At 39.0% G+C, this 23,226-nt stretch overlaps 1 protein-coding gene across 1 annotated transcript; it reads right to left on the bottom strand.

Annotated features, from left to right (window-relative positions):
* Positions 1–12,845: 12,845 nt before the first annotated feature.
* Positions 12,846–20,444, bottom strand: LOC307137434 (protein sprouty homolog 3). Its single transcript, XM_079835094.1, has 2 exons — positions 19,976–20,444; positions 12,846–15,768 (listed from the first exon to the last, which is right to left on the bottom strand). The coding sequence occupies exon 2, from the start codon at positions 15,757–15,759 to the stop codon at positions 14,854–14,856; it is 906 nt and encodes a 301-aa protein (XP_079691220.1). The 5' UTR covers positions 15,760–15,768; positions 19,976–20,444; the 3' UTR covers positions 12,846–14,853.
* Positions 20,445–23,226: the final 2,782 nt, after the last annotated feature.

A 23,226-nucleotide genomic window follows, 5' to 3' on the forward strand; every position in this document is an offset into this window, starting at 1 on the left:
GGGAAGAAAGGTATCGGGGCGGGATGCTGAGAACCAGCGCGACCCTCCTCGAGAAACCAATCATCCAACCTAGAGGGTTCGGGACATAGTGGAGGGTTCCACACAAGCCCGACCCTTTCGGTGGCCCGGGAAAGCATAGCAGCCATCTCAGTGGGCGCCCGGGAACGACCGCATCCAGAAACGCATGGGTGGAATGACATCTTGAAAAAGACGCATCGTCACCCGTGTACTCTTTTAGAGGAAACGCTCTCTCGTGCTGAAGCACTCAGGGGGAAACGCGACAGCGCACAGGGTTTAGTGCAGCCTGTGCCTGTACTCAAAACGGTAAAAAACGCCCTCACGAACCAACAGGTTGCTGTGAAAACAGCAGTTTTTTCGCTCTTTCCAAGGCAGCTGTGAGCACCGCGATCCCGCTGAAGTGTGCCGTCACTCCAACACCGCGTTCCACCTCCTCTCCAGTTCTTCAGAATAACTGAAACTCTATGCTGATAGCAGCTTTAAACTCATACGAGTCCTATTCAAACGCCGTTCGGCTCCAAAGTGAATGACAGCGTGCATTCGCTCTCGCTTCCTGTTTATACCCACAGCGCGGGCAGAGCGAGATGCAAATCTCGCACGCCAATGTTCATTAGCCGGTTCCATATAGCTCGAAGCTGATAGGGGCTCCCAGAAGTGATCCCAATTCGTCGGTGACGTACGTCGAACGTGACCGACTGAAAGGGAACTGAAATTATATTGATATCAGGAATTGAATTCTTGAAATCAACACTTAAATTCTAGATATCAGAAATGCTAATTGTTGATATCAGGAATTGAATTGTTGATATCAAGAATGGACTTGTTGATATCAATAATTCAATTTGAATGGCAGCCTATGGTGACATTTCACTAGTGAAAATATAATCACTGATATCAAGAATTCATATCCTGTGAATGAATAAAAGTGAATATATAAAAATGATAGACATTTGGCATTTCTGATATATGTAAATGTATTTCTGATATCAATAATTAGGAGGGTAATTTCAGATATTCATGATATCAGAAATGAACATTGTCACTTGACGATCGAATTACTGACATTAAAAATAATAATAAAAATGATAATACATTTTTACTAGTAGCAATTCAATTGTTGATATCAAGAATAGAACTTTGCACTAGTAACCACTATGGCAAGCCGTTTTGACTTTTATTCATTCCCGTGATATGAATTTGTAATCAAGAATCACATTTTCATTATTTAAAATGCTACAGCTTATTACTGATATCAACAATGACGTCATCTATGGCAAGCCGTTTTGACTTTTATTCATTCACAGGATTTGAATTCTTGATATCAACTAATACATTTTCACTAGTTAAAATGCTCATTCTTGATATCAACAATTTAATTATCACTACTGAAAAGTCACCATAGGCTGCATGCCATTCAAATTCAATTATTGACATCAGGAATTGAATTCTTGATATCAACAATTCAATTGCCACTAGTGACAATGTTAATTTCTGATATCATGAATGTGATTGTTACTAGTAAGAAAGCCATTTTAGATATCTGAAATTATATTGATATCAGGAATTGAATTCTTGATATCAACAATTAAATTCTTGATATCAGAAATGCTAATTGTTGATATCAGAAATTGAATTGTTGATATCAAGAATTGAATTTAAATGGCAGCCTAGATGGTGACATTTCACTAGTGAAAATTAAGAATTGTTGCATATTACAACATCCCAATACATTAGACAACGTATATGGATTTTATCCCATCTTCCCCACCATATCTGACAGTAAATGACTCCCAAATTCATAAAAAACAGACTCAATCTTAAATAATGTGGGGCAGCCCTCGAAGGACCTGGGTCAGCTCTATCGCTGTGAGAATCTTTCCCTTCTTGCCCCCAGGGGAAATGTAAAACAGCTCTCTTTTTTTAGACAGCGGAACACAAGAGGATATTGGATCACCACAATCGAGAACATCTGCAGGGAGATTTTGCACTGCTCATTCCCCTGCATGTGCATGTATATGTGTGTGTGTGTGTGGTGGGGGGGGGGGGGGGGGGATCATGCGGGGGGCCGTTAAACGAGAAACACACAGATGATGACAGAATCATGTTACAAAAACACACATGTATAGCATTCAACACATGCTATCTTGTTCCTTAGAGGCCACACAAACTTTCTACAGATATATGCTTACTCTCTCTCTCTCTCTCTCTCTCTCTCTCTCTCTCTCTCTCTCTCTCTCTCTCTCTCTCTCTCTCTCTCTCTCTCTCTCTCTCTTTCTCTCTCTCTCACACACACACACACACACACTAATGCCCTTTAATGGTAGTGCAGTGTGTGCTGCTTCCCTGGCTGGGGCCAAATAACAGATATTATCCTCATCATAGTTTGGCCTCTTTGCACGGCTGTAGCAAGGGCCATCAGAGAGCGTAGAGAAAAACAGCTACTCGATATGAGTGCAACCAGGAGAGAGAGAAGAGCTCAGCGTTTCCGCTGTTGAAATGACAGGACTGCATGGATCGAGCAAGGGCAGATCTATATTACAGCTGCAGCAGGAGATCCATACTGCCATTGATTGACTGGGTAGCACACACAGGATTATGCATGTAGGCCATGGCGTGGAGAGGAACACATGTACAGTGTATATATATATATATATATATATATATATATATATATATATATATATATATATATATATATATATATATATATATATATATATATATATATATATATATATATATATATATATATATATATATATATATATATATATATATATAAATAAAAAAAAACCTTTGAAAGCTTATGAAAAAGTACTGTTGCAGTACATATGGTATCAAATTACTACATGATTGAAGGTTGTTAACATGACATACTTTTGTACAGTTGTAGACAGTTGTATAGACTTTTGTACAGACTTCTATCTGTCTATCTACACTATATAGCCTGAAGTATTGGGACACCCCTCCAAATCATTGAAATCAGGTGTTCCGATCACTTCCATGGCCATAGGTGTATAAAATTAAGCACCTAGGCATGCAGATGCTTCCACAAACATTTGTGAAAGAATGGGTTGCTCTCAGGAGCTCAGTGAATTCAAGCGTGGTACCGTGAGAGGTTGCCACCTGTGCAATAAGTCCATTTGTGAAATTTCCTCACTACTAAATATTCTCTGGAGTGATGAATCACGCTTCACTGTCTGGCAATCCGATGGACCAGTGTGGGTTTGGCGGTTGCCAGGAGAACTGTACTTGACTGACTGCATTGTGCCAAGTGTAAAGTTTGGTGGAGGGGGATTATGGTGTGGGGTTGTTTTTCAGCGGTTGGGCTTGACCCCATAGATCCAGTGAAAGGAACTCTTAATGCTTCAGCATACCAAGACATTTTGGACAATGTCATGCTCCCAACTTTGTGGGAACAGTTTGGGGATGGCCCCTTCCTGTTCCAACATGACTGCGCACCAGTGCACAAAGCAAGGTCCATAAAGACATGGATGAGCGAGTTTGGTGTGGAGGAACTTGACTGGCCTGCACAGAGTCCTGACCTCAACCTGATAGAACACCTTTGGGATGAATTAGAGCGGAGACAGCAAGCCAGGCCTTCTCGTCCAACATCAGTGCCTGACCTCACAAATGTGCTTCTAGAAGAATGGTCAAAAATTCCCATAAACACACTCCTAAACCTTGTGAAAATCCTTCATAGAAGAGTTGAAGCTGTTAAAGCTGCAAAGGATAGGCCAACTCCATATTAAGCCCTACAGATTAAGAATGGGATGTCATTAAAGTTCATGTGCATGTAAAGGCAGGCATGCCAAAACCTTTGGCAATATAGTGTATGTCTGTATATTTTTTTATATATTTTAATAATATAAGTTAATTATGATGGTCTTTTTACATACACAATGAAAAACAATGGTGTAGGATTTACTAGCAAAAAAAATACTTTTAAATTGATAGTAAAATAAATGTCAAGTAACACATTGAATTAAACACGACTTTATAAGTCATGAAAATAGTATTTTTTTAAGCATAGTAATATTAATGTACTCCAATAATCTGTTTTATTTACAACTGCGAAAAATCTTTTTTCTGCAGTGCATGTCCCCAAAAACACAATATAATATCATGGTACCACATCCAATAAACATGGTCTTTCCACTTTTTTGTTAGCAGATAAAACATTTAGACTATAGTGAAAAGGGAAGAAACATGGCTTAAAACACACAAGTTTGAGTGGGAGCTGGAGGAGCAGAATTCCAGAGACTGGAGAGCCGTGGGGCCGGCAGCGGAAGTGTGCTAAAGCTCTCTCCAGTGACCCCTGACCTTGCAGATACCATTCCCATCAACTCCTCCTCCAGCTGTCTGCACTCAGCCACCCAGCAGGCCCGCAAACAGTCCTCCTCCTCTCCTCTCCTCCCCCACTCCCTTGCTCTTTCTTCCCTTGTGCTCTTCCATCTCCCCCGCCGCACATCACTCTTCCACCACGCCATCCTTTCATCGAGTACAGTCCCACCTCGCATAGATAGATAGATAGATAGATAGATAGATAGATAGATAGATAGATAGATAGATAGATAGATAGATAGATAGATAGATAGATAGATAGATAGATAGATAGATAGATAGATAGATAGATAGATAGATAGATAGATAGATAGATAGATAGATAGATAGATAGATAGATAGATAGATAGATAGATAGATAGATAGATAGATAGATAGATAGATAGATAGATAGATAGATAGATAGATAGATAGATCATTTTAATGCAATGGGTTTCCTCACTTTTTTTAAGTTAAGACAACTTTTTAAAGTGTAGAATTTTTGTACAGTTCTAAAAAAAAATATTATATTGTATATTTTTAGTGTGAAACATTTTAATAAACTGTTATCAAAAAATCTTTTTATTTAATAATTGGATATTTCCTATTTCTCAAGGGATGATTTGAAGAAACTGCCAACCGCCTAGAATTTCAATCCCACAGGGTTGATGAAATTGGTTCGGTGGGAACTTGATAACAGGGAGGAAATCTCCCATCTTTCCCAAATTTCCCCTTTCCCACCATTTCCTTGCCCACATAAGAGCGGCAGGATACAGCCAACCCGACTTTAAAACACACACTTTAACACAAACACCGCCAAACTCTAACCGATCACCACAACACAGACGGGCCCTCGGTAAGTCAACAGAAACTCTATCAGCCATGGAGTTCAGTCATGTCTAGACAGTCTATAATTGGGATTAATTTATTTGCACCGTACCCATCCATTAACTAACTGAAATGAGGATAAAACATATTGGACAATTTTAGGAGCATAGGATGTTATCCATACTGCAATTTTTTTTTTCTGGCCAAAATATATTTTAAATATGCTAAATATATATTGTACATATTGTATATTGTACACAGTGAATCTCAATGAAATACATTTTTGAAATTGAAAATATATTTAGTTTTAACCTTCATATTTAAAGCATATTTCAAAATGTGTTTCAGGGTTAAGATAATCCATTTCCAACAGTAGCCTGCATTTAGGATAAATGCAGATATTGAGATCAAAATTATATTTTGTATCCATCATTTAAAATTACATTCTAAAATACAAAATCCACCTGCCAACAATTTTAACTTTTGGTCATATTCCTCAAAATATTCCTGAACAACTTTTGCAGTGTGGCCAGTGTGTTTTTGTTTTTGTTGTTGTTCATGTATTATATACAACAAATAAAGTTTTTCATGAAATTTGTCAATGTATTATCTTGGTTTGAAATATATGGAGGGGAAAATATATATTTTTAGATGCTTAAAAAAAAAAAAAAAAAAAAAAAAAAAAAAAATATATATATATATATATATATATATATATATATATATATATATATATATATATATATATATATATATATATATATATATATATATATATATATATATATATATATATATATTTTTTTTTTTTTAAGCATCTAAAAATATATATTTTCCCCTCCATATATTTCAAACCAAGATAATACATTGACAAATTTCATGAAAAACTTTATTTGTTGTATATAATACATGAACAACAACAAAAACAAAAACACACTGGCCACACTGCAAAAGTTGTTCAGGAATATTTTGAGGAATATGACCAAAAGTTAAAATTGTTGGCAGGTGGATTTTGTATTTTAGAATGTAATTTTAAATGATGGATACAAAAATATATATATATATATATATATATATATATATATATATATATATTTTTTTTTTAAGCATTTAAAAATATATATTTTCCCCTCCATATATTTCAAACCAAGATAATATATATATATATATATATATATATATATATATATATATATATATATATATATATATATATATATATATATATATATATATATATATATATATATATATATATATATATATATATATATATATATATATATATATATATATATATATATATATATATATATATATATATATATATATATATATATATATATATATATATATATATAAAATATACAAAAAACATTATTGGCAGAAAATATTATTTGGTCATTTCTGGTATATTTCGAAATATGTTTAAAATATATTTGAAAGCATATTTTTATATGGGTGATAAATGTTGATAAAGCAAATTCTTTCTTTTTTTAAAAAATTATAAAGTTCAGTCTAAAAGAAATGCTGCTGTAAAAAACAAAATGAAACAGTTTTTTGCCAAGAATGTAATAAACTCAAAAATAATACTTATAAATGACCAATGATGCCCAGTCTTCAAAAACTCCTGTTATTGGGTGTTGTAGGCTGGCTCCGCTCTGCCCCGGCACTGTGGCCCTCCTCAGCCCCTTTCAGCTCTCTCTGGCGCCTGCTTCTCCATCACACCTCCACCTGTCAACAGCTCCAGCTCTCCCCCAGCCTCTGAGGCTCCAGCACCCCCCAGGGTCAGGGTGGCTCAGGGCTGCACAGCCACCAGTTTCACCTTTTGGGAGTCACCATGCTGGAAGTAACCATGCATTAAAAGTGGCTTTTATTTAAGACACTACATCGTGAATAAGGTAGAACATGTAACTAATAGATCCAGTATCACCATACTTTCACCAGTGGAATAATCACATTACAGTTTTTCTCCATTGCTTTGACTCAATTCTTGAATTAGTTTTTTCCCCTTAAAACAATAAGTTTAGATCTCTGAACAGTTCGTTTTTAATATTTTTTACATTATAATAATTTTGCAGTTACTCTCCAAATTATTTTAAATATTTGTTGTAATGGCATCTTTTTATGAATGAAGGCCAGATTCACTGATACTAATACTGCTACTGATGTGTCTATGAAATAGATTTTTTTTAACATTAATGATAGACATTCAACATTTGCAGTATAACTGAAAGCTATCAATTTCAACATTTATTAGACTTTTAACTTAAGTGAACTTAAAACAAACTTCACATAAACCCATTATAATAAATGTCATATTTACCTGTGGCCTTTCATAAGAAATATACAGAAATTGAATAAAGCAAGTCTTTCTGTGTGTCGTGTGTGTGTCAAGACGTTCACAGACAGCGCGTTTTCTTTTGTCTTGCCGCACTTGAATGGTTTAACAGCATTTGCGTGAATGAGAGCATGATCATATAATGTAACACTAGCCAAAGGATGACAGAAAAAACGGATGCTGCGTTAAACTGAAAAAAATGAATTAGATGCATTAACGTGCTAATTTTGACAGTCCGAATGCATAATACACTGTTTTTTTTTTTTACTTAAAAAAGTAAGTGTTTGTCCTGCCTTAAAATGCTAAGTTTAGTCATCTTGAAATGTGAAGTTGTACTAAGTGACAACTTGGATATTTGAGTAGACTAAAATTAAAATTTTAAGGCAGCCCAAACAGTTACTTTTTTTTAAAAAATGTATTCGAAAAAGGGCAAAAAGTCCCCAGATGACTTACTTCTTCCGGCGAAATGAAGTGCTGAAGTGCTCATTCGATGGACACTGTACTATCCCATGAGGCCACTGGAGAGGATGTATGTGAAACTGGCGCTGGTAGGTCACATGACAGTAACATCATGGCGGATGTAGTATGTCCACATTTCATTCATAATACCCATATTCATACTGTATAGAATGTACTTTTTAACGGCTGTGAAGTTTATTCAAATTCAAATGTAGTACCTACTCAGACAGTACATGATTTCGGACACAGCGTTGGAGTACGCCTACTGCAGGTATTTGGAAATCTAAGCAATTCTTGCCACTCACGATTCTTAAGAAAAGCATTTGGACGTTGACTGTTGCTCTTTTATATGTTCATTACATTAATTAGGAGACAGAGATCTGAAACCATTCAGCTGTGTGCAACTTCAAGATAATTAGCATTTTATAAGTTTCCCATCTGGAAGAAAGAGGCGTACGTATGTTTTTTTGTGCATACATTTGTTCTCTGAATCACCCGTACGCACATTTGAGAAATGATCCTAAGATCAAATGTAGGACGGTTTCTACAAAACATTTTATAAATGAGGCCCGTGATGTTCCAGCAAACAGTTGTTCTAATCACACTTGCAGTTTAGAGAATGTTAAAGGATTAGTTAACTTTAAAATGAAAATGACCCAATGATTTCCTCAGCCAATGTATATATCCTCTTAAAAATATATCTAAATTACAGCATTTGCTTTCAATGCAAAATGCTGAACAGTTAGTTAATGCGTTCATGACCTCAATGCTAGATTATTGTAATGCTCTACTGGGTGGTTGCCCTGCACGCTTAATAAACAAACTCCAGCTGGTCCAAAACGCAGCAGCTCAAGTTCTTAATGGAACCAGGAAGTATGACCATATTAGCCCAGTTCTGTCAACACTGCACTGGCTCCCTATTAAACATTGCACACATTTTAAAATCTTGCTTATTACTTACAAAGCACTAAATGGTTTAGTTCCCCAGTACTTGAGCGAGCTCTTACTCCATCACGTCTATTGCAGTCTCAAAATTCTGGCCAGTTAATAATACCTAGAATATCAAAATCAACTGCAGGCGGTTGATCCTTTTCCTATTTAGCACCTAAACTCTGGAACTCTGTCTTCCTAGCATTGCTCGGGAAGCAGACACACTCTGTCAGTTTAAATCTAAAAACACATTTCTTTACTATGGCATACACATTAAAAAAATGTTTTAATTAAATGATTGTTAGGCTGCATTAGCTAGGTCAGCCAGAACCGGGAACACTTCCCATAACACCTGATGTACTCGTTACATCATAAAAAATAATGCCATCTACGCTAATGTTAGTCTCTCTGTTGATCCGGGCCATATCCAGATCAGATGGTGGACCTGCGCCTAGACATGACCAACGCATCCCTGAAATGTCTGCAGAGACTGTGTCAATTAGACTCCCCCTGAAATTGCCTCATCGACACAGCATCCTCAATAAACCCGTCTCCGGCGTGATGACTCTGATCTTTCGAGTATTCCTATTTAATAATTGTTTAATCGACACGTCATTCTCAATAAACCCATCTTTTAATTATTCTGATCTAATATGACCTTTGACCTGTAAAGTTGCCAGAATAATAATCATACACTGTTTGTTAATTGGCCAGAGGAGAACTGGCACCCCGACTGAGCCTGGTTTCTCCCAAGGTTTATTTTTCTCCATTTTGCCACCTGATGGAGTTTTGGTTCCTTGCCACTGTCGCCTTTGGCTTGCTCAGCCTTTCAACTAAATATCCAAATAAATTTAATTACTAAACATAATCAAATAAATCAACTAAATTACTGATCTGCCCACATTGTCACTGTATGATAATTGAAATGAGCTAGATGACATCACCGTTTTCTCCAGAGCGGCTGTACAGCCGAATCAAATTATGTTGCATTATTTTCCTGTTTAACACTGTGAAGCTGTTTTGAAACAATCTGCATTGTTAAAAGCGCTATATAAATAAAGTTGACTTGACTTGACTTGACTTGACTCGTAAGAACAAATGTATATAAAAAAATATGGAAAAGTGATTGAGAAAAACTGTTAGACAATTGTTATATAAAAAATTAGACATTATCTTACGCACATTTCCAGAATAGAAATCTGAACATTGGATAAAGCAAGGTTCAAAATTCTTGTTTTACTTTATTGACAAATTAGATTTAAAGGTTTTTAGTGGTGGTTTTGGATATCTCTTTTGTATCACTCCATGAATCAGAAAATACTATCATCAGCCAGAGAAAAAAAAATGTAGGAATACAATTTTTATATAAAAAAGGCAAATGTTATGAACAAACCACTCTATAAAAACCTTCAGAATAGAAGTAGGAATAAATCTGAAAAGTTTACTGTATGTACAGTTACTGCTACTGAAGTGGAGATTTCGGGCTCAGTACCTACAAGAAAAAACAATTTTTGAAAAATATAGGATATGGGGCCTTATTTTAACAATCTGAATTTTTTAAAATTTTTAATATTTAAAAATATTTGTGTGCTGCTGTACGTCCCTGTGTGTGTAATAAGCAGAGTGTACGTGTGTTGTGCACCCACCTACAGACGCATATTACTATCGCGCCCTTTAAATAACACAAAAAATACTGCACTATTGACTTTAGACCAGGTTTTTGTTGGTCAATGGCGCAGTCGTTTTCAGTTGCCTCAAAATAGCAAAGCACCAACAATGCACCTGAACACACCTCGTTCTCAGTCCAGCACGCCCATAGGCGAACAGATGGGCGCAAGTGCATTTGCTATTTAAACAACATGGAGCAGGACGTGAATATAATAACTGCATCAGGCTGAAACTAGCAAAAAACATGTACTGGAATTGAAATATTTGAAAGACACAAATACATAAAGTTTAATAAAATAAACACTTAAATGTGTATTTGGGATATTTTCTTTCTTTCATGTTTTGGAAGCAAAATACATGCAGCCCAAAATTTCAAAACTTACCAGTGCGTCAAAACACAAGGGTTTTGCCAGTAGTGTCTTGCCTTAAGTAAGGCAAATGGTTCGGGTACATGTTGTAAGCTAACGCAGCTAGAGGAGGAGATGCAAACACATATGGTTTTGAACTATTATAAAGGTAAACATCTAATTTTAGTATAAGAGCTTTGATATTGCTCAATTATGTAAGTGATTTGTAAGCCCTAATGCTGCTGCTTTTAAGTGGAGTGTTTTTACATTTGGATTAGGGTGGCTTAGAAAAGGTCCATTTTCACACACCGCTGCACTGTGATTGACATATGCATGGAGCTCTGACTGACAGCCTCTATAGCTCCATCCCCGACCCCTGGAGTGTCCTCAACAGTGCCTGTCCCCGCCAGACAAGGGCCACATAGGGGGATTCACTGGTTACAGAGGCCATGAGGTCAGGATGGTAGAAGATCAACCGACCCCATCCCTTCTTGCTCTTTATTAGCTGGGTTAAAGGTTAAGAAAGCAAAGAGCATCCCTCAGAGTCAGTTTCTTCTTGAGTGAAGAAGTCTTTTCTGGCTTTTGACAGTCCTGGTGCACTGTATCCCATGACGCATCTTGATGAACCCTGTGTCATTACACATAACCTCTTGTTTCATGAAACAACCTAAAGTGAATTGTACTTATGAAAAAAAAAAAACATATAATATATTTTGATGCTTGAGTATGCACACATATTTCAGTCGGTCAGCAATCGCATACTGTAGCTTCAGAAGACTTAGAACACTGTGCGCAAGTCTTTATGCTATATTTTATATTTCTGCAAGTCATACAGGTTTGGAATGACATGAGGGTGGGTAAATGACATAATTGATATTTTTTGCTGAACTATCCCTTTAATTAGTTAAACGGATACTACACTATCAAGAACCATGTGTCTGCAGATGCCAGACTGCTGTATGTAATGTACATCTGAAAGTACTCACACATAAAGGGAAGACTGTATCTGTATTATTCATGCAGTGTCTTCTCATATAGACAAAGTCTAGAGAGAGGGTGGGCTATTGAGATGTTGGGGTACAGGCTTAATGCTTTTTAAGCTCTGGGAAAATGAGGCGTGGTTGTGTGTCTGTGATGAACAGCACAAATGGTGATACATACACATCTTGTACACACTCTCACACTTCTGAAGTAACACACACACACATCTCTCTAGTCCTTTTTTTCCAAGGCCATTAGTACGAGCTGGCCTTGATTACTTATTTATGAGGCAAACAGGCAGAAGTGCGGGGAGTGGAGTAAAGAGACAGACAAAGACCGGAACCCCTCGGCACTGAAGCCAACACAAGTGTCCACGAATTTACAGTATTTGCTACTTCACAGTATTTTCTTATGCACGGATCACTTATGCACTTAATAACTCCTTCAGGGATTTGCAGAATAGTGTGCTTGCACTAGTGTCAAACACCACAAAACTACTAATGCAACCATGTAGACTCTGCACTTTTACGTGTACTTTTAAAGCCTTGCATAGGATTTTAGCTTCCTAAAAATCGAATCAAAAGCAATTCGATCAGATTTAAAAACAAGTTTTGAACACAGAATATTTGAAAACTTTTTATTTATTATCCATGGCCTTATGGCCATACCCACCAATCCTCTCTGAAAAAAGCTGAAATCATCACATGGGTATTTTCATTCAATTTCTTTTTATCATTCACCCAAAATAAATACATAGCTTTTCTTGCAACCATTTAAATAAATATCTGTGGCTTTATGATAATATCAGCAACAAAAAATTATATATATATATATATATATATATATATATATATATATATATATATATACATATATATATATAATAGATTCATTTGTATAGATTTATATATATATATATATTTATTTTTATATTCTCCTTTAATTCTTTTACAACTTACAAGATGCCAATTGTACCAAAGCAATACTTACTAATACAACATGGTGAACTTTAAGTGGTTAACTTAGAGACTGCGGTAAGCACCAGTTAGGCATTCTTGTAAATTGTATGTACCTACACACTGAAACCCCACATCATGGATCCTCCTTAGAGAAGCCATTCTTATGGGATGTGACTGTGGAGGAGAGGTATCTTCTTACTTTTTTATACTGTGAACGTTTGCCACAGGCTTTGATAGTAATGATTGTTATTTATTATCATGCCAGTAAATATTGTGTAGGTAGAAAAGCATATGATTGGCTCTGGAAGCTTGTGTGTGACCTTAACCAATAATTATTTGTGGAAAAATATATTTCAGGCTGATTAGGTCTCGTCCACAAAATATTTTTAATCAGTTCTGAAGGATTGTTTTTGTTCTTAGGACAAAAGCAATTTATGATAGATAAATGTAACCAATAAGAGAGAATTCAAAAATGTTTATGGCAATTTACTGTACTGCAAAGTGTTATGCACAAGGGACCTCTCCTCCACAATAAAAAATCAGCCTTATGGTTAGTCTTAAGTATTAGCCAGGTCTCTGACAAGGTTAATGTCCAACAGTAATAGAAAGTAATGGTAATAATAATAACCAAATTAAAACAAATGGAATAAAAATACAAATACAATAAGAATTCTATGTACATACAAAAATATAGCAAAGGAACTCACAAGGATGTGCATTATTGGGGAAGAACACACACACACTTGAAACAGATTTCATTTATCTTGCTTCCCAGTTTTAGATGTCAGTGTTTCACCTTGTTCCCAAGTGTGGTTTTCTACCTCGTTCTGGCCAGGTGACTAAGCCCTTGTCTCAGTACAATCCCTTCTTCCTGCCAGATGACACAACAGTCTCCATTAACCTCACTTTCTGCGACGCATTCAGGGCACATCAGAGAAGCTCAGGAAAGGCCAAAGTCTTTAGAGATACTCAAGTCTCATGTATAGCAGAACTGAGGAACCACAATGGCTTAATTTTGCTGATACTGCTCAGATCTGATGATAACCTAAAGCATGGTCCCACAGGTTTTCTGGCCAAGTTGTCCAAAGTAATGGCTTGTATCTCATCCTGACTGTCTAAGGTGGAGAGACAGTCCCTTTTGATGTTTGGTCCCACAGTGTAGTTGGATGCAGAAACGTTCAAGGATCCCATCGCTGTTGTTCAACAGTTGGAAAGTACAATGGGCAGCTGAGGAAAAACGAGTTGAGGATGTAAGAGTGCTTGGGAGAGGTTGGCGTCAGGCTGCCCTGGGCTGGAAACCTGACCAGACACTATCTTTCAGAGTAGCTCCTCTAAAAATAAAAAGAGAGGCTTCTGCTGACAGCAGATGCCAGCCTGAGACTGCACACACATACACACATGCACATACACACATATTTTCCCTTCTTCTTCCTTACACACTCATTCGCACACAATGTCTCTATTTACCACCTCTCTTGAAACACATCCCTCTTAGGTGAGCTTAATATTCTGATTTTAAATGGTCCTGTTTTTGGTGTCAAACAAAATTGACTTTCATAGTCAGATTTTTGGTTGGGCTCTCCTCCCTAACCAGTGCCCTGTATCCACGTAGAGTCTAGAGTGAGCCAGCTTGCTTACAGTTTTTCCATTCAGTAAGGCTGTAGAAGACACACTCCGCACTGACTTTCTTTTGAAAGCGATGCCTAGATGATCCACTTTACTCAGTACAGCCTCTGCATTTATTCTGATAGCATACTCCCTGTGTTACATGTGGTTCACATAACTGAACTCTATCTTGGAAAGTCTAATAAATAAATAAATAGACAAGGGTTTACTAAAAAAAAAGGGGGGGGGGTGGTGTAGGATACATGATGATGAACATGATGCAGGGAGGCCTGATTGGTTTAGAGTAGTTCAGTTCATTTAGCAGAATTTCCCGGCTGCTTCAGCATTAGAGGTGTCTCCTCGAAGGAGAATTGCGAGAGGCTCATTCAGGCTGTCATACAGGCTTCTCCAGGGTTTTACGAAAGGGTGCAGGGTTGGTGGCAGAGATCTTGCGGCACACAGTGTTGGTGTTGCTACATCGGCAGCCTGGACGGGTGGCGCGATCGTAGCCACGCTGGCATAGAGTGAGGCACAGCTTGGCAGGAGGGTAGCAGCACAGGCAAGGCAGGCAGAGCGCCAGGAAGGCCATGGCACTCCAGCGGGAGCAGGCATGAGCCGGGGCGCAGGAGCATGGTCGGTCGGCACAGTTGTCCTCCTTATCTGCCGAGCAGTGGTAGAACAGACCCTTCACACAGCACAGGCAAGTGCCGTACTCCAAGACGTTATCAGCTGAACACAAGCAGCGCTGGCCACAGGTCCAGCAGGAGGGCAAATTACGAGGGGCACAGCACTCCTGGCACTTACAGTGGCCACAACGTTCACAGATGAAGAGATGCAGGCCCAAGTCCTCTCTGTCAGCCAATCCTTTGCCTAGCGAGTCAGGTTTTAAGTCACCTTTGGGCTGGGACCGCACCACAGTGGCCAGACCAGAATGGGAAGGCGTTAGTCCTGTAAGAAGTCTCTGGTCCGAAGCAGCACTGCCGCGGGACATGGAGCTCACGGTACTGGAGCGACTCAAGTAGGCCAAGTGGGAATGTTGATACTGACTTTGACTGTGAGACATCTGAGGATGTCGCTCATCATGCACATAGAAGACACCAACCTGAGAGGCAGGCTCCAGCACCACAGGGCGTTCCACATAGTCATTATTAGCCCTTATAGCATGGATCTGGTCAATGGACAATACAGGGACCTGCTGAAGATCCAGGCTTTCAGGGTCCATCCGAAAAGGTGGTACTGGATCCATTCCATTCACCAGGGTAGGGGCTGAGCTGCAAGGCTGACCAATATCAGGGTACATCGGATAAACCTGTAGTGTGAAAAAATAAAATATATGCATCAATGTTAGATTCAGAATCAAATTAAATGGTTGAAGTTCAGATGGTCTATGGCTAAAGCTATGGTTATTATTAGACACAGAGGATGGAGAGATAACACCATTGACATCACACTGTAATTTAGCATCTGGAGAACACAGCTGTTGACACAAGGGAAAGGAACCAGAGCAAAGAATTTGACAGCAATGAATTGTGAGAAACTGGGGAACCCAAAAGAATTAGTGTTAGTGTCCTGAGGTATCTCTTCCTCAGCAGCTTGGCGGAATTTTGCCCCTCCCTGCAGCCCTTCTTTTGTTAAGCCTTATCCTTCATAAACAGGAACAACATTGCTATTGGAATGTGCATGGAAAAAATCAGCATCCTGGAATTGAGAAACATTCTGCTTGCATTATTGGATGTCATAGGCAAACAAGACCTTGGATTGCATTGGATTAGATAGCGATGGGTTTTGTTCTCTTCCATCGATAAAAGTAGAGATAGAAGATCACTTTTTGATGTTTGTCGGACTCTCAGACTGTTCCAAAAGTCAATGCGTGATAGGGAAAAAAGCAAACATTTTAGGCTGCCTAGGAAGAGATTGGACATAAGAAGAGAGCTGCCTCTGACATAACAAGCAACGGAAATCCATACACAACAGCAGTGATTAGAAAAAGCAGTGTCTGCTCCCAGTCCCCCAAGCATCCGGGGCACAGTCAGCTGAATTCCTGGCAAGAACCCTGAATGCTCTCGCAAAAAAAAAAAGTAAGATAGCATCCTCCCCCGCTCCCGCTCCCACTGCCGAGCCAGAAACTCAAGATAAGGAGGCCCAGGTCGGAAGCACAAAATGCATTTGCAAATTACACAGAGGAGGAAAGAGAAGTCCTGGAGAGTAATTACATCAAACCTAGCAGAGAGCTGTAGTCAGGTCCTATCAGTCCATCTAATTGTTGAAAGGGGTCTGCTGTTCATTTCCATGAGCTCATTATTTGGGGCCTGAGTTCGAAAACAACATTGGACTTTTAGTCTCGCATCTGCAGGCAAGCCAGAGAGGAAGTTTTGGGTTAGCTCATCTGTGTCATGTCAGGCACTTTGGTTGCATATTTGTTTGAGCATTTGCACATGTCCTCTCCATGTGGTTTTCCTCAAGTGTGTCGGCACTTGGGAGCATTTATCACTCGCGGCTACACTGGAGTTTATTTGGAACTTTCCACTGACTTGCAGTGATCTCAAAACGATGGGTTTCCTGGGCTCTGAGAAATGTTACAAAGAGAAGTTCTAAACTACCACTTTCCAATTAACTGTCCGCTCACCATTAATTCGTCCACAAAAGATCCTCTCAAGTTTTCATCAATGAAATAACCATTTATCCCATGAGTTACTTCCCTTGAACCAGACCGTTTGGAAAGCCACCATCCATTAACCGTAAACTGCCTCCCACCACTAGTGTTCACCAACCACTTCCATGCTCTGTCAATGAGTATAGTGCATTTGTAAAAAAAAATAACAAAAACGCTGTGAAGAAGAAGACCAGATCAGAAGCTGCTATATAAAAGCCCCTGAAACATTCTTCCACCGCACCCAACAGCAGCAGTCAGGGTGCCAGAGGATCGATAAGCCACACTCCAGAAGCATAGCAGGTAAGGTGCTGACATCAGGAAGTCCCGCAGATCACCCCAACACTTAATCCCCCAACAAAGAGCACACTACCACTCCCTACCGAGTCCCTGAGTACTCTTTAGCTCCACCTGCCCCAGACCACACAGCAGGGCGAGGCCGTACTGGGGCTGTGGACTGGTCTATCGTGTCTCTACAGTGGAGCTTGCACAATCGTTTTCTCTTAAACAAATTCTGTAGAAAACTGCTACTTAAGAGCCTTCCAAAGTGCTACTGGCTGTTGTTTAGGGAAAATTCAATAGACGTTGGACATGTTGATTCAAGTCTACTTGCATTGAGAGTGTATACTGAGATATTGATTATGCTGTTCAGGTTAAGCCTTCTTATTTGTAAGTTCTGACCATGAACTCTAAAAGCAATACTCTAAATGAGCAAGAACTTTGCTGAAAATGATACATTTTATAAAATTGTGATGACTGGGAATGAGGGAAATAGGAAGGATAAACTACACTACTTCAGCATGGCACTTGAATGGATCCGTTTAGACCAGAGTTCAGAATCTGTTTCTGCAATCTAGCATTCATCCAAAGTATTGTTTTTTTCCCCAATCCCACATCTGAAGACTTCATCTCCTATTTTTTGCTGGATGGTTTTATCATTTACAAGGATACGCTGTATCTGGCTCTCCAAATTTGATAGCATTTTATATATTGGATGAAGTAAAGCAAATCCATAACCATTCACCACTAATGGCTGTCTGTATTTCTCTTTTTCTTTCAGGTCACATGAGCACTCATCCAACTTTGTATCACATTTAAACCACTGTACTATAGGGAATGGGAATAGACATGCAATGGACATCTGATCTAAAAAAGAAAAAGGAAGACTGTGAGTGCAAAAGAAGATAACATATTCAAAGACAACACCTGTCCCAGGTTAAAGCACACTTTAAGTCCCAGAACTGTGCACAGAGCTCAGAGCAAGTGAGAGACAGCTGCATCTGGTGAGCCAGAGAGAGAAAAAGAAGGGAGAGAGGGCCGTGTTTACTCAGCCCTGCCTGCCATGAGGGGTAACCTGAAGACAGGCCCCTGCGCTCTGGGAGTATCAGTGCTGAGTGAGCTGTACCTCGCGGCTCTGCCCCGGGGCTCCTTGCACCCGTTACCTTGCACACATCCTTGGCCAGGGTAATCCAATACAGGGCAGGAAGAGGATGAGAAGCGCATATTATTCATAACAGTCACCACACTCCACTGACTGGGAGAAACTTTAGACCTCCAAACAGGGAGGAGAGAACAGGCAAATGAGAAAAGGCAAAACAGTCGTCCCATAAAGGGTCGTTGGACAACATTGGAACAGCTGAAGATTGTTCAGCCTGTTTATCTATTGGTGGGTGTGGCCATCAGGTGAATGAGGTGCTGATGCTGTCTGCTTGTTTGGGGGCTGATGGGATGTGTCAATGACATCATGCTGTGGTGCTATTTTTAAAGCCTCCAGTCTCCTTTCATTGACCCCTGCTGCCACTGATAAGCATCCAGCAGTTCTGCAGCCAGCCATCAGGCCAGTCTGACTTCCTGCAGGCTAACTGTCATTAGAGATATCCATTTTCCATTTCTGCTTTCTCTCTGACTCAGATAGAGTGGCAGATTGGCAATTGCTGACTGAGGGTTGATTAGCTGGTAGTCGCGGGGGGTAGGGGCCGGGGGCCTTGCAGAGGGCATATATATGCTCCTAGGGGCCAGGCTTAACTGCGGCTGGACTTGAGTTGTCAGGCACCAGGACCCTGGGATCTGCCCTACAGGCCCCTCTGGGAACACAGTGGGATTGAATGACAATAAACTGTATGAGATTCCGGATGTGCCGAATCCGACCCCCAGGAAGGACTGAAATAGACACTGCAGACCAGCAAGTTTGGGTGAGAGAGAGACAGAGAGAGACTGAAAAGAGAAAGGGGGGAGGGTCATTTAGAGAAAGGAGGAATATATAAGATAAAGCATTAGTGAGAGAAACACAAAAAAGACTGACAAACATGTAAATCTAAAACTGAAACTCGAATTAACTGACACAGTTAGAAAATTTCACTTTCATTGTGAACCTGCACCATTCACAAAATTCACATTCCTTTTGCCGGCCTCTACTTTGAGAACTTTTTCACAAACCAATTCCAATTGCACAGAAACTTCCCCATATACCACTGTGAGCACACATATATGCAGCGCTGTCCCATGTCCTCTCCCACTCCACTTCCAACCTCTCTGATGAGCCTCTGCCAGCACAAACTGGGTAGTATTGACATCTCCAACCTTGAGGACAATCAATTCCATGCCTGTACGCCCGAAGCCCAGTGCATTGGCTGGGTCAGGGTAGGACTTGAGTTTAGGGCACTACACGACACACAGAGATCATCTCTCACTCAGATGCTATTCTACTCCCATTATATGTCAACTAGATTATATTTCATTCAGAGAACATCTAGAACTAGATCTAGAGAATCTCAAGAGAATACCGTTTAAGCTAAAAAAAAAAAGTTTACTTTTAAACAGATTAAAACCACGACTTAAAAAGAAATTTTAAAAAAGAATTGCTTACCCCTAAAAGGAGGGAGATCCATTTTGCGGCAAAACGGTGTTTTAAGTTTGTTTGTTTCTTGTTTTCTTTCTTTCCTTTATGTTTTCTTGAGCAGTTTTCTCTCTTCTGCCTCCTGATGCTTCTTCACAAGTGTCCCACACGTGCAAGCAATCCTGGTTCCTCAGTGCTCAGTCATTCCCTCTGAAGAACACCAACAGCCTTTATCAGGGAACAGCCAGAGCACTGCACGTTCAAAGAGCACTCAGAAGAAAGACACGATTCTCGTGGAAACGAGGGCAACATGTCTCACGGAATATCCCAATTTATTTGAATAAGAAACAAAAATGTCCCCAGGGCAAAGTAACTGAGAGGAGCTTAGCTTTTCAAAAGTACTTCCACAAAACAGTGTGGAAAGACCACAGCAGCAGCTCTGTAGTTTGTCGTCTCTCAGTATGAGCTGAAAGTGTGAGTGCTGGATTGTCTCTCTCAGACTGTCTATCTCTCTCTCTTTTTCTCTCTCTATCTGTGTATGGTCAGCGCTTCCTGCTCATGCGATCATCCACTCACTCCCAGAGTGTGTGTATGTATGTGTGTGAGAGAGAGAGAGAGAGAGAGATAGATGGAGGGTGGGAAACAGTGAGGGAGAGAGGGAGGGAGATCGGATGGGGAGGAGGAGGAGGGGTGGTTGGATATGAATGGTAGAAGGAAGGAGGGCCGGGCTGAGGAGGGTTGGGGTGGGGGGCACTTGGTTTTGCTGGAGATAGTTAATGGCTAAGTGGCATCATCGGGCTGAAACCCAATCTCTCATTTTCTCCCCCTCAGGAACTGTTCTATATGATTCCCTGAGCTAAGCCTAACAAGATGGACAGAGAGAGGAAGGGAAAAGGAGATAAAGAGAGAGAGAGAGAGAGAGAGAGAGAGAGACAGTGAAAATGGATAGAATGAGAAAGAAGGAAGATATGAGTCAACAATATTGAAGGTGATGAAAACAATGAGAGAGAGAGAGAGAGAGAGAGAGAGAGAAAGAGAGAGAGAGAGAGAGAGAGAGAGAGAGAGAGAGACGAGAAACACGAGAAACACGAGAAACACGATAACTGACAAGAACTTTATTCAGGAATATGTGTCAGTTCATGGGACCATAAAGAGACAAACAGTCCTGTCAGCATTCTAAAGACATATCAACAATTACATTCTTGCTGATCTTTCCCGGCACCAAATATTTGGGCACAAAAGTTACAGTTAAAAGTATGTAGAATCTGTGCATTAGAAAATATTACATTTTTAAATAATAATGTAGATATCCTGTACATAATTAACCCAAAGGTATTGACACTTTCTGATTTTGAACAAATGTGATGACTACCCTTACGAAGTATTCTTCAAGTTCATTTTATGAAGTATACTTAAAGGAACTGTATGTAAGAAATGTATTTCAATTAATCATAAAATGGCCCTGATATGTCACTAGACATTAAGAAATCATGTTCATTTCAAATATTTATATCACTGACAACGGTTGTCCGGCCAAGATATTGTCATTTTAAAAGTGAAGTTGCAGCCCTCAACTGATGTTGATGTTGACATGTTGTGTCATGCCTGAAGCGCCACCCTCCACCTATCTACCAATCACGAAGTCAGTAGTGTTTCTGCATTCGGGTGGCCAGCTCTGCTCTAGTTACCACAGCTGCAGCTACAAACTTTTTGGATAAACAATGTCTAACTTTAAGAAACCTAAACGACCTCGTTATGAATCAGAAAAACGTCGTGACAGTGTCTGAAATAAAACAAGGATTTGAGATGCCTTTGAAAGATGGAGACGGCTGAAAACGGAGAATAATTTGAAGACTGATGCCAACGTTGCTAATTTTCTCCTGGACAGGTAAGGTTCATCTATGTTTGGCTAACTTGTACTTAATGTAAATGGACATTTCAAATATTCATGACAGTCGAACAAAGATATGCATGTTAGTGCAAAGTAAATTTAGGTTAGCGCAGATGGAGGAGGTGGGTCATTGAATTGAAAAGGTAACGTTAAGGAATTGTTTGGTAAATAAAAACGGCGAGTCGTCATTGCTAACATTAGTAATGCATTATCAGAGCCCGTTTCTCTGTCATTATGCTGGGACGCTGAGGAAAACAACATTAGCACGTCTATTAGCACTGTGTAAACGTATTTGAGACAGTAGCCTAACGTTACCTCAGTAAAAATGATACCTCATTCGTTCTTCGCATATATAGTGGAAAAAACATGCTGCAAGTTGACCTGTATGACCATTGCTAATGTTATTTAGCTTTGCTGTAATTTTACTATAGTATTTTTTCATGTGGGAATGTACTGTCACATACGAGCGTTCATATTTACGATAATATTTGGCTAATTGCCATTAGTACATTTTTGCGATTCATAATTACTTCACAAAACATCGCTCTTGAAGCATAAACATAATTAACAGAAAGAAAAAAAACTTACTGTGTACGACTCGTCACTTGCCATTGAAAGCTCCGTGTAGCAGCCTACGTTCCTGCTGCATCCTGCAGCCTATCTGGCAACCTCGAGTCAGGGGGAGGGGGAGAGGGGATACACCGCTCTACAGTCATTTGAAAGTGATTGCAGTACCAGTTTTGGCCACAGTCCTACATACAGCTCCTTTAAGTAATGTTCAAGTATATTTTAAGTATACTTTATGTAGTAAATATACTAATATCAATGTACTAGGAGTATACTTGTAAGTGTACTATTTCAATACTGCTTGGGACTAAATTGGCCCACTTTTTACTATATAAAAGTATACGTTTAAGTGTACTATAAGTGGTAGTAAGTAGTAAACTTTAAGTGCACTATTAGTTTACAACTCCATTTCCCATTTGTACTGCATATGTACTACAAGTACACTTATAAGTATAATAGTAGTTTGCTATTTTAATACTTGTAGCATTTTTTAGTTTGTTTATAAAAGTACATTTTTAAGTTTACTCTCAGTAAACTACTAGTTTAATAGTTTACTGCAAGTATACTTGTAAGTTTTCTTTAAGTGAACATAACATACTTATAGTTGACTATTTATATAGGCTTTATTATCTATATTATTTTTGCACTTTAAGTATACTACTATGTTCCTATTTAGGTATTCATATTTTTCGTAAAGGTAGGACAGCTGTGTGAACTTACACTCTAAAAATGTCTGGGATAAAAACAACCCATTTGGCAACCCAGCGTTGGGTAAATATTGGACAGAACACATGCTTGACTAAAGTAACCGAGCAAGTTGGAT

Source organism: Gobio gobio, assembly GCF_949357685.1.
Source record: "Gobio gobio genome assembly, chromosome: 14".
Taxonomy (NCBI): Eukaryota; Metazoa; Chordata; class Actinopteri; order Cypriniformes; family Gobionidae; genus Gobio; species Gobio gobio.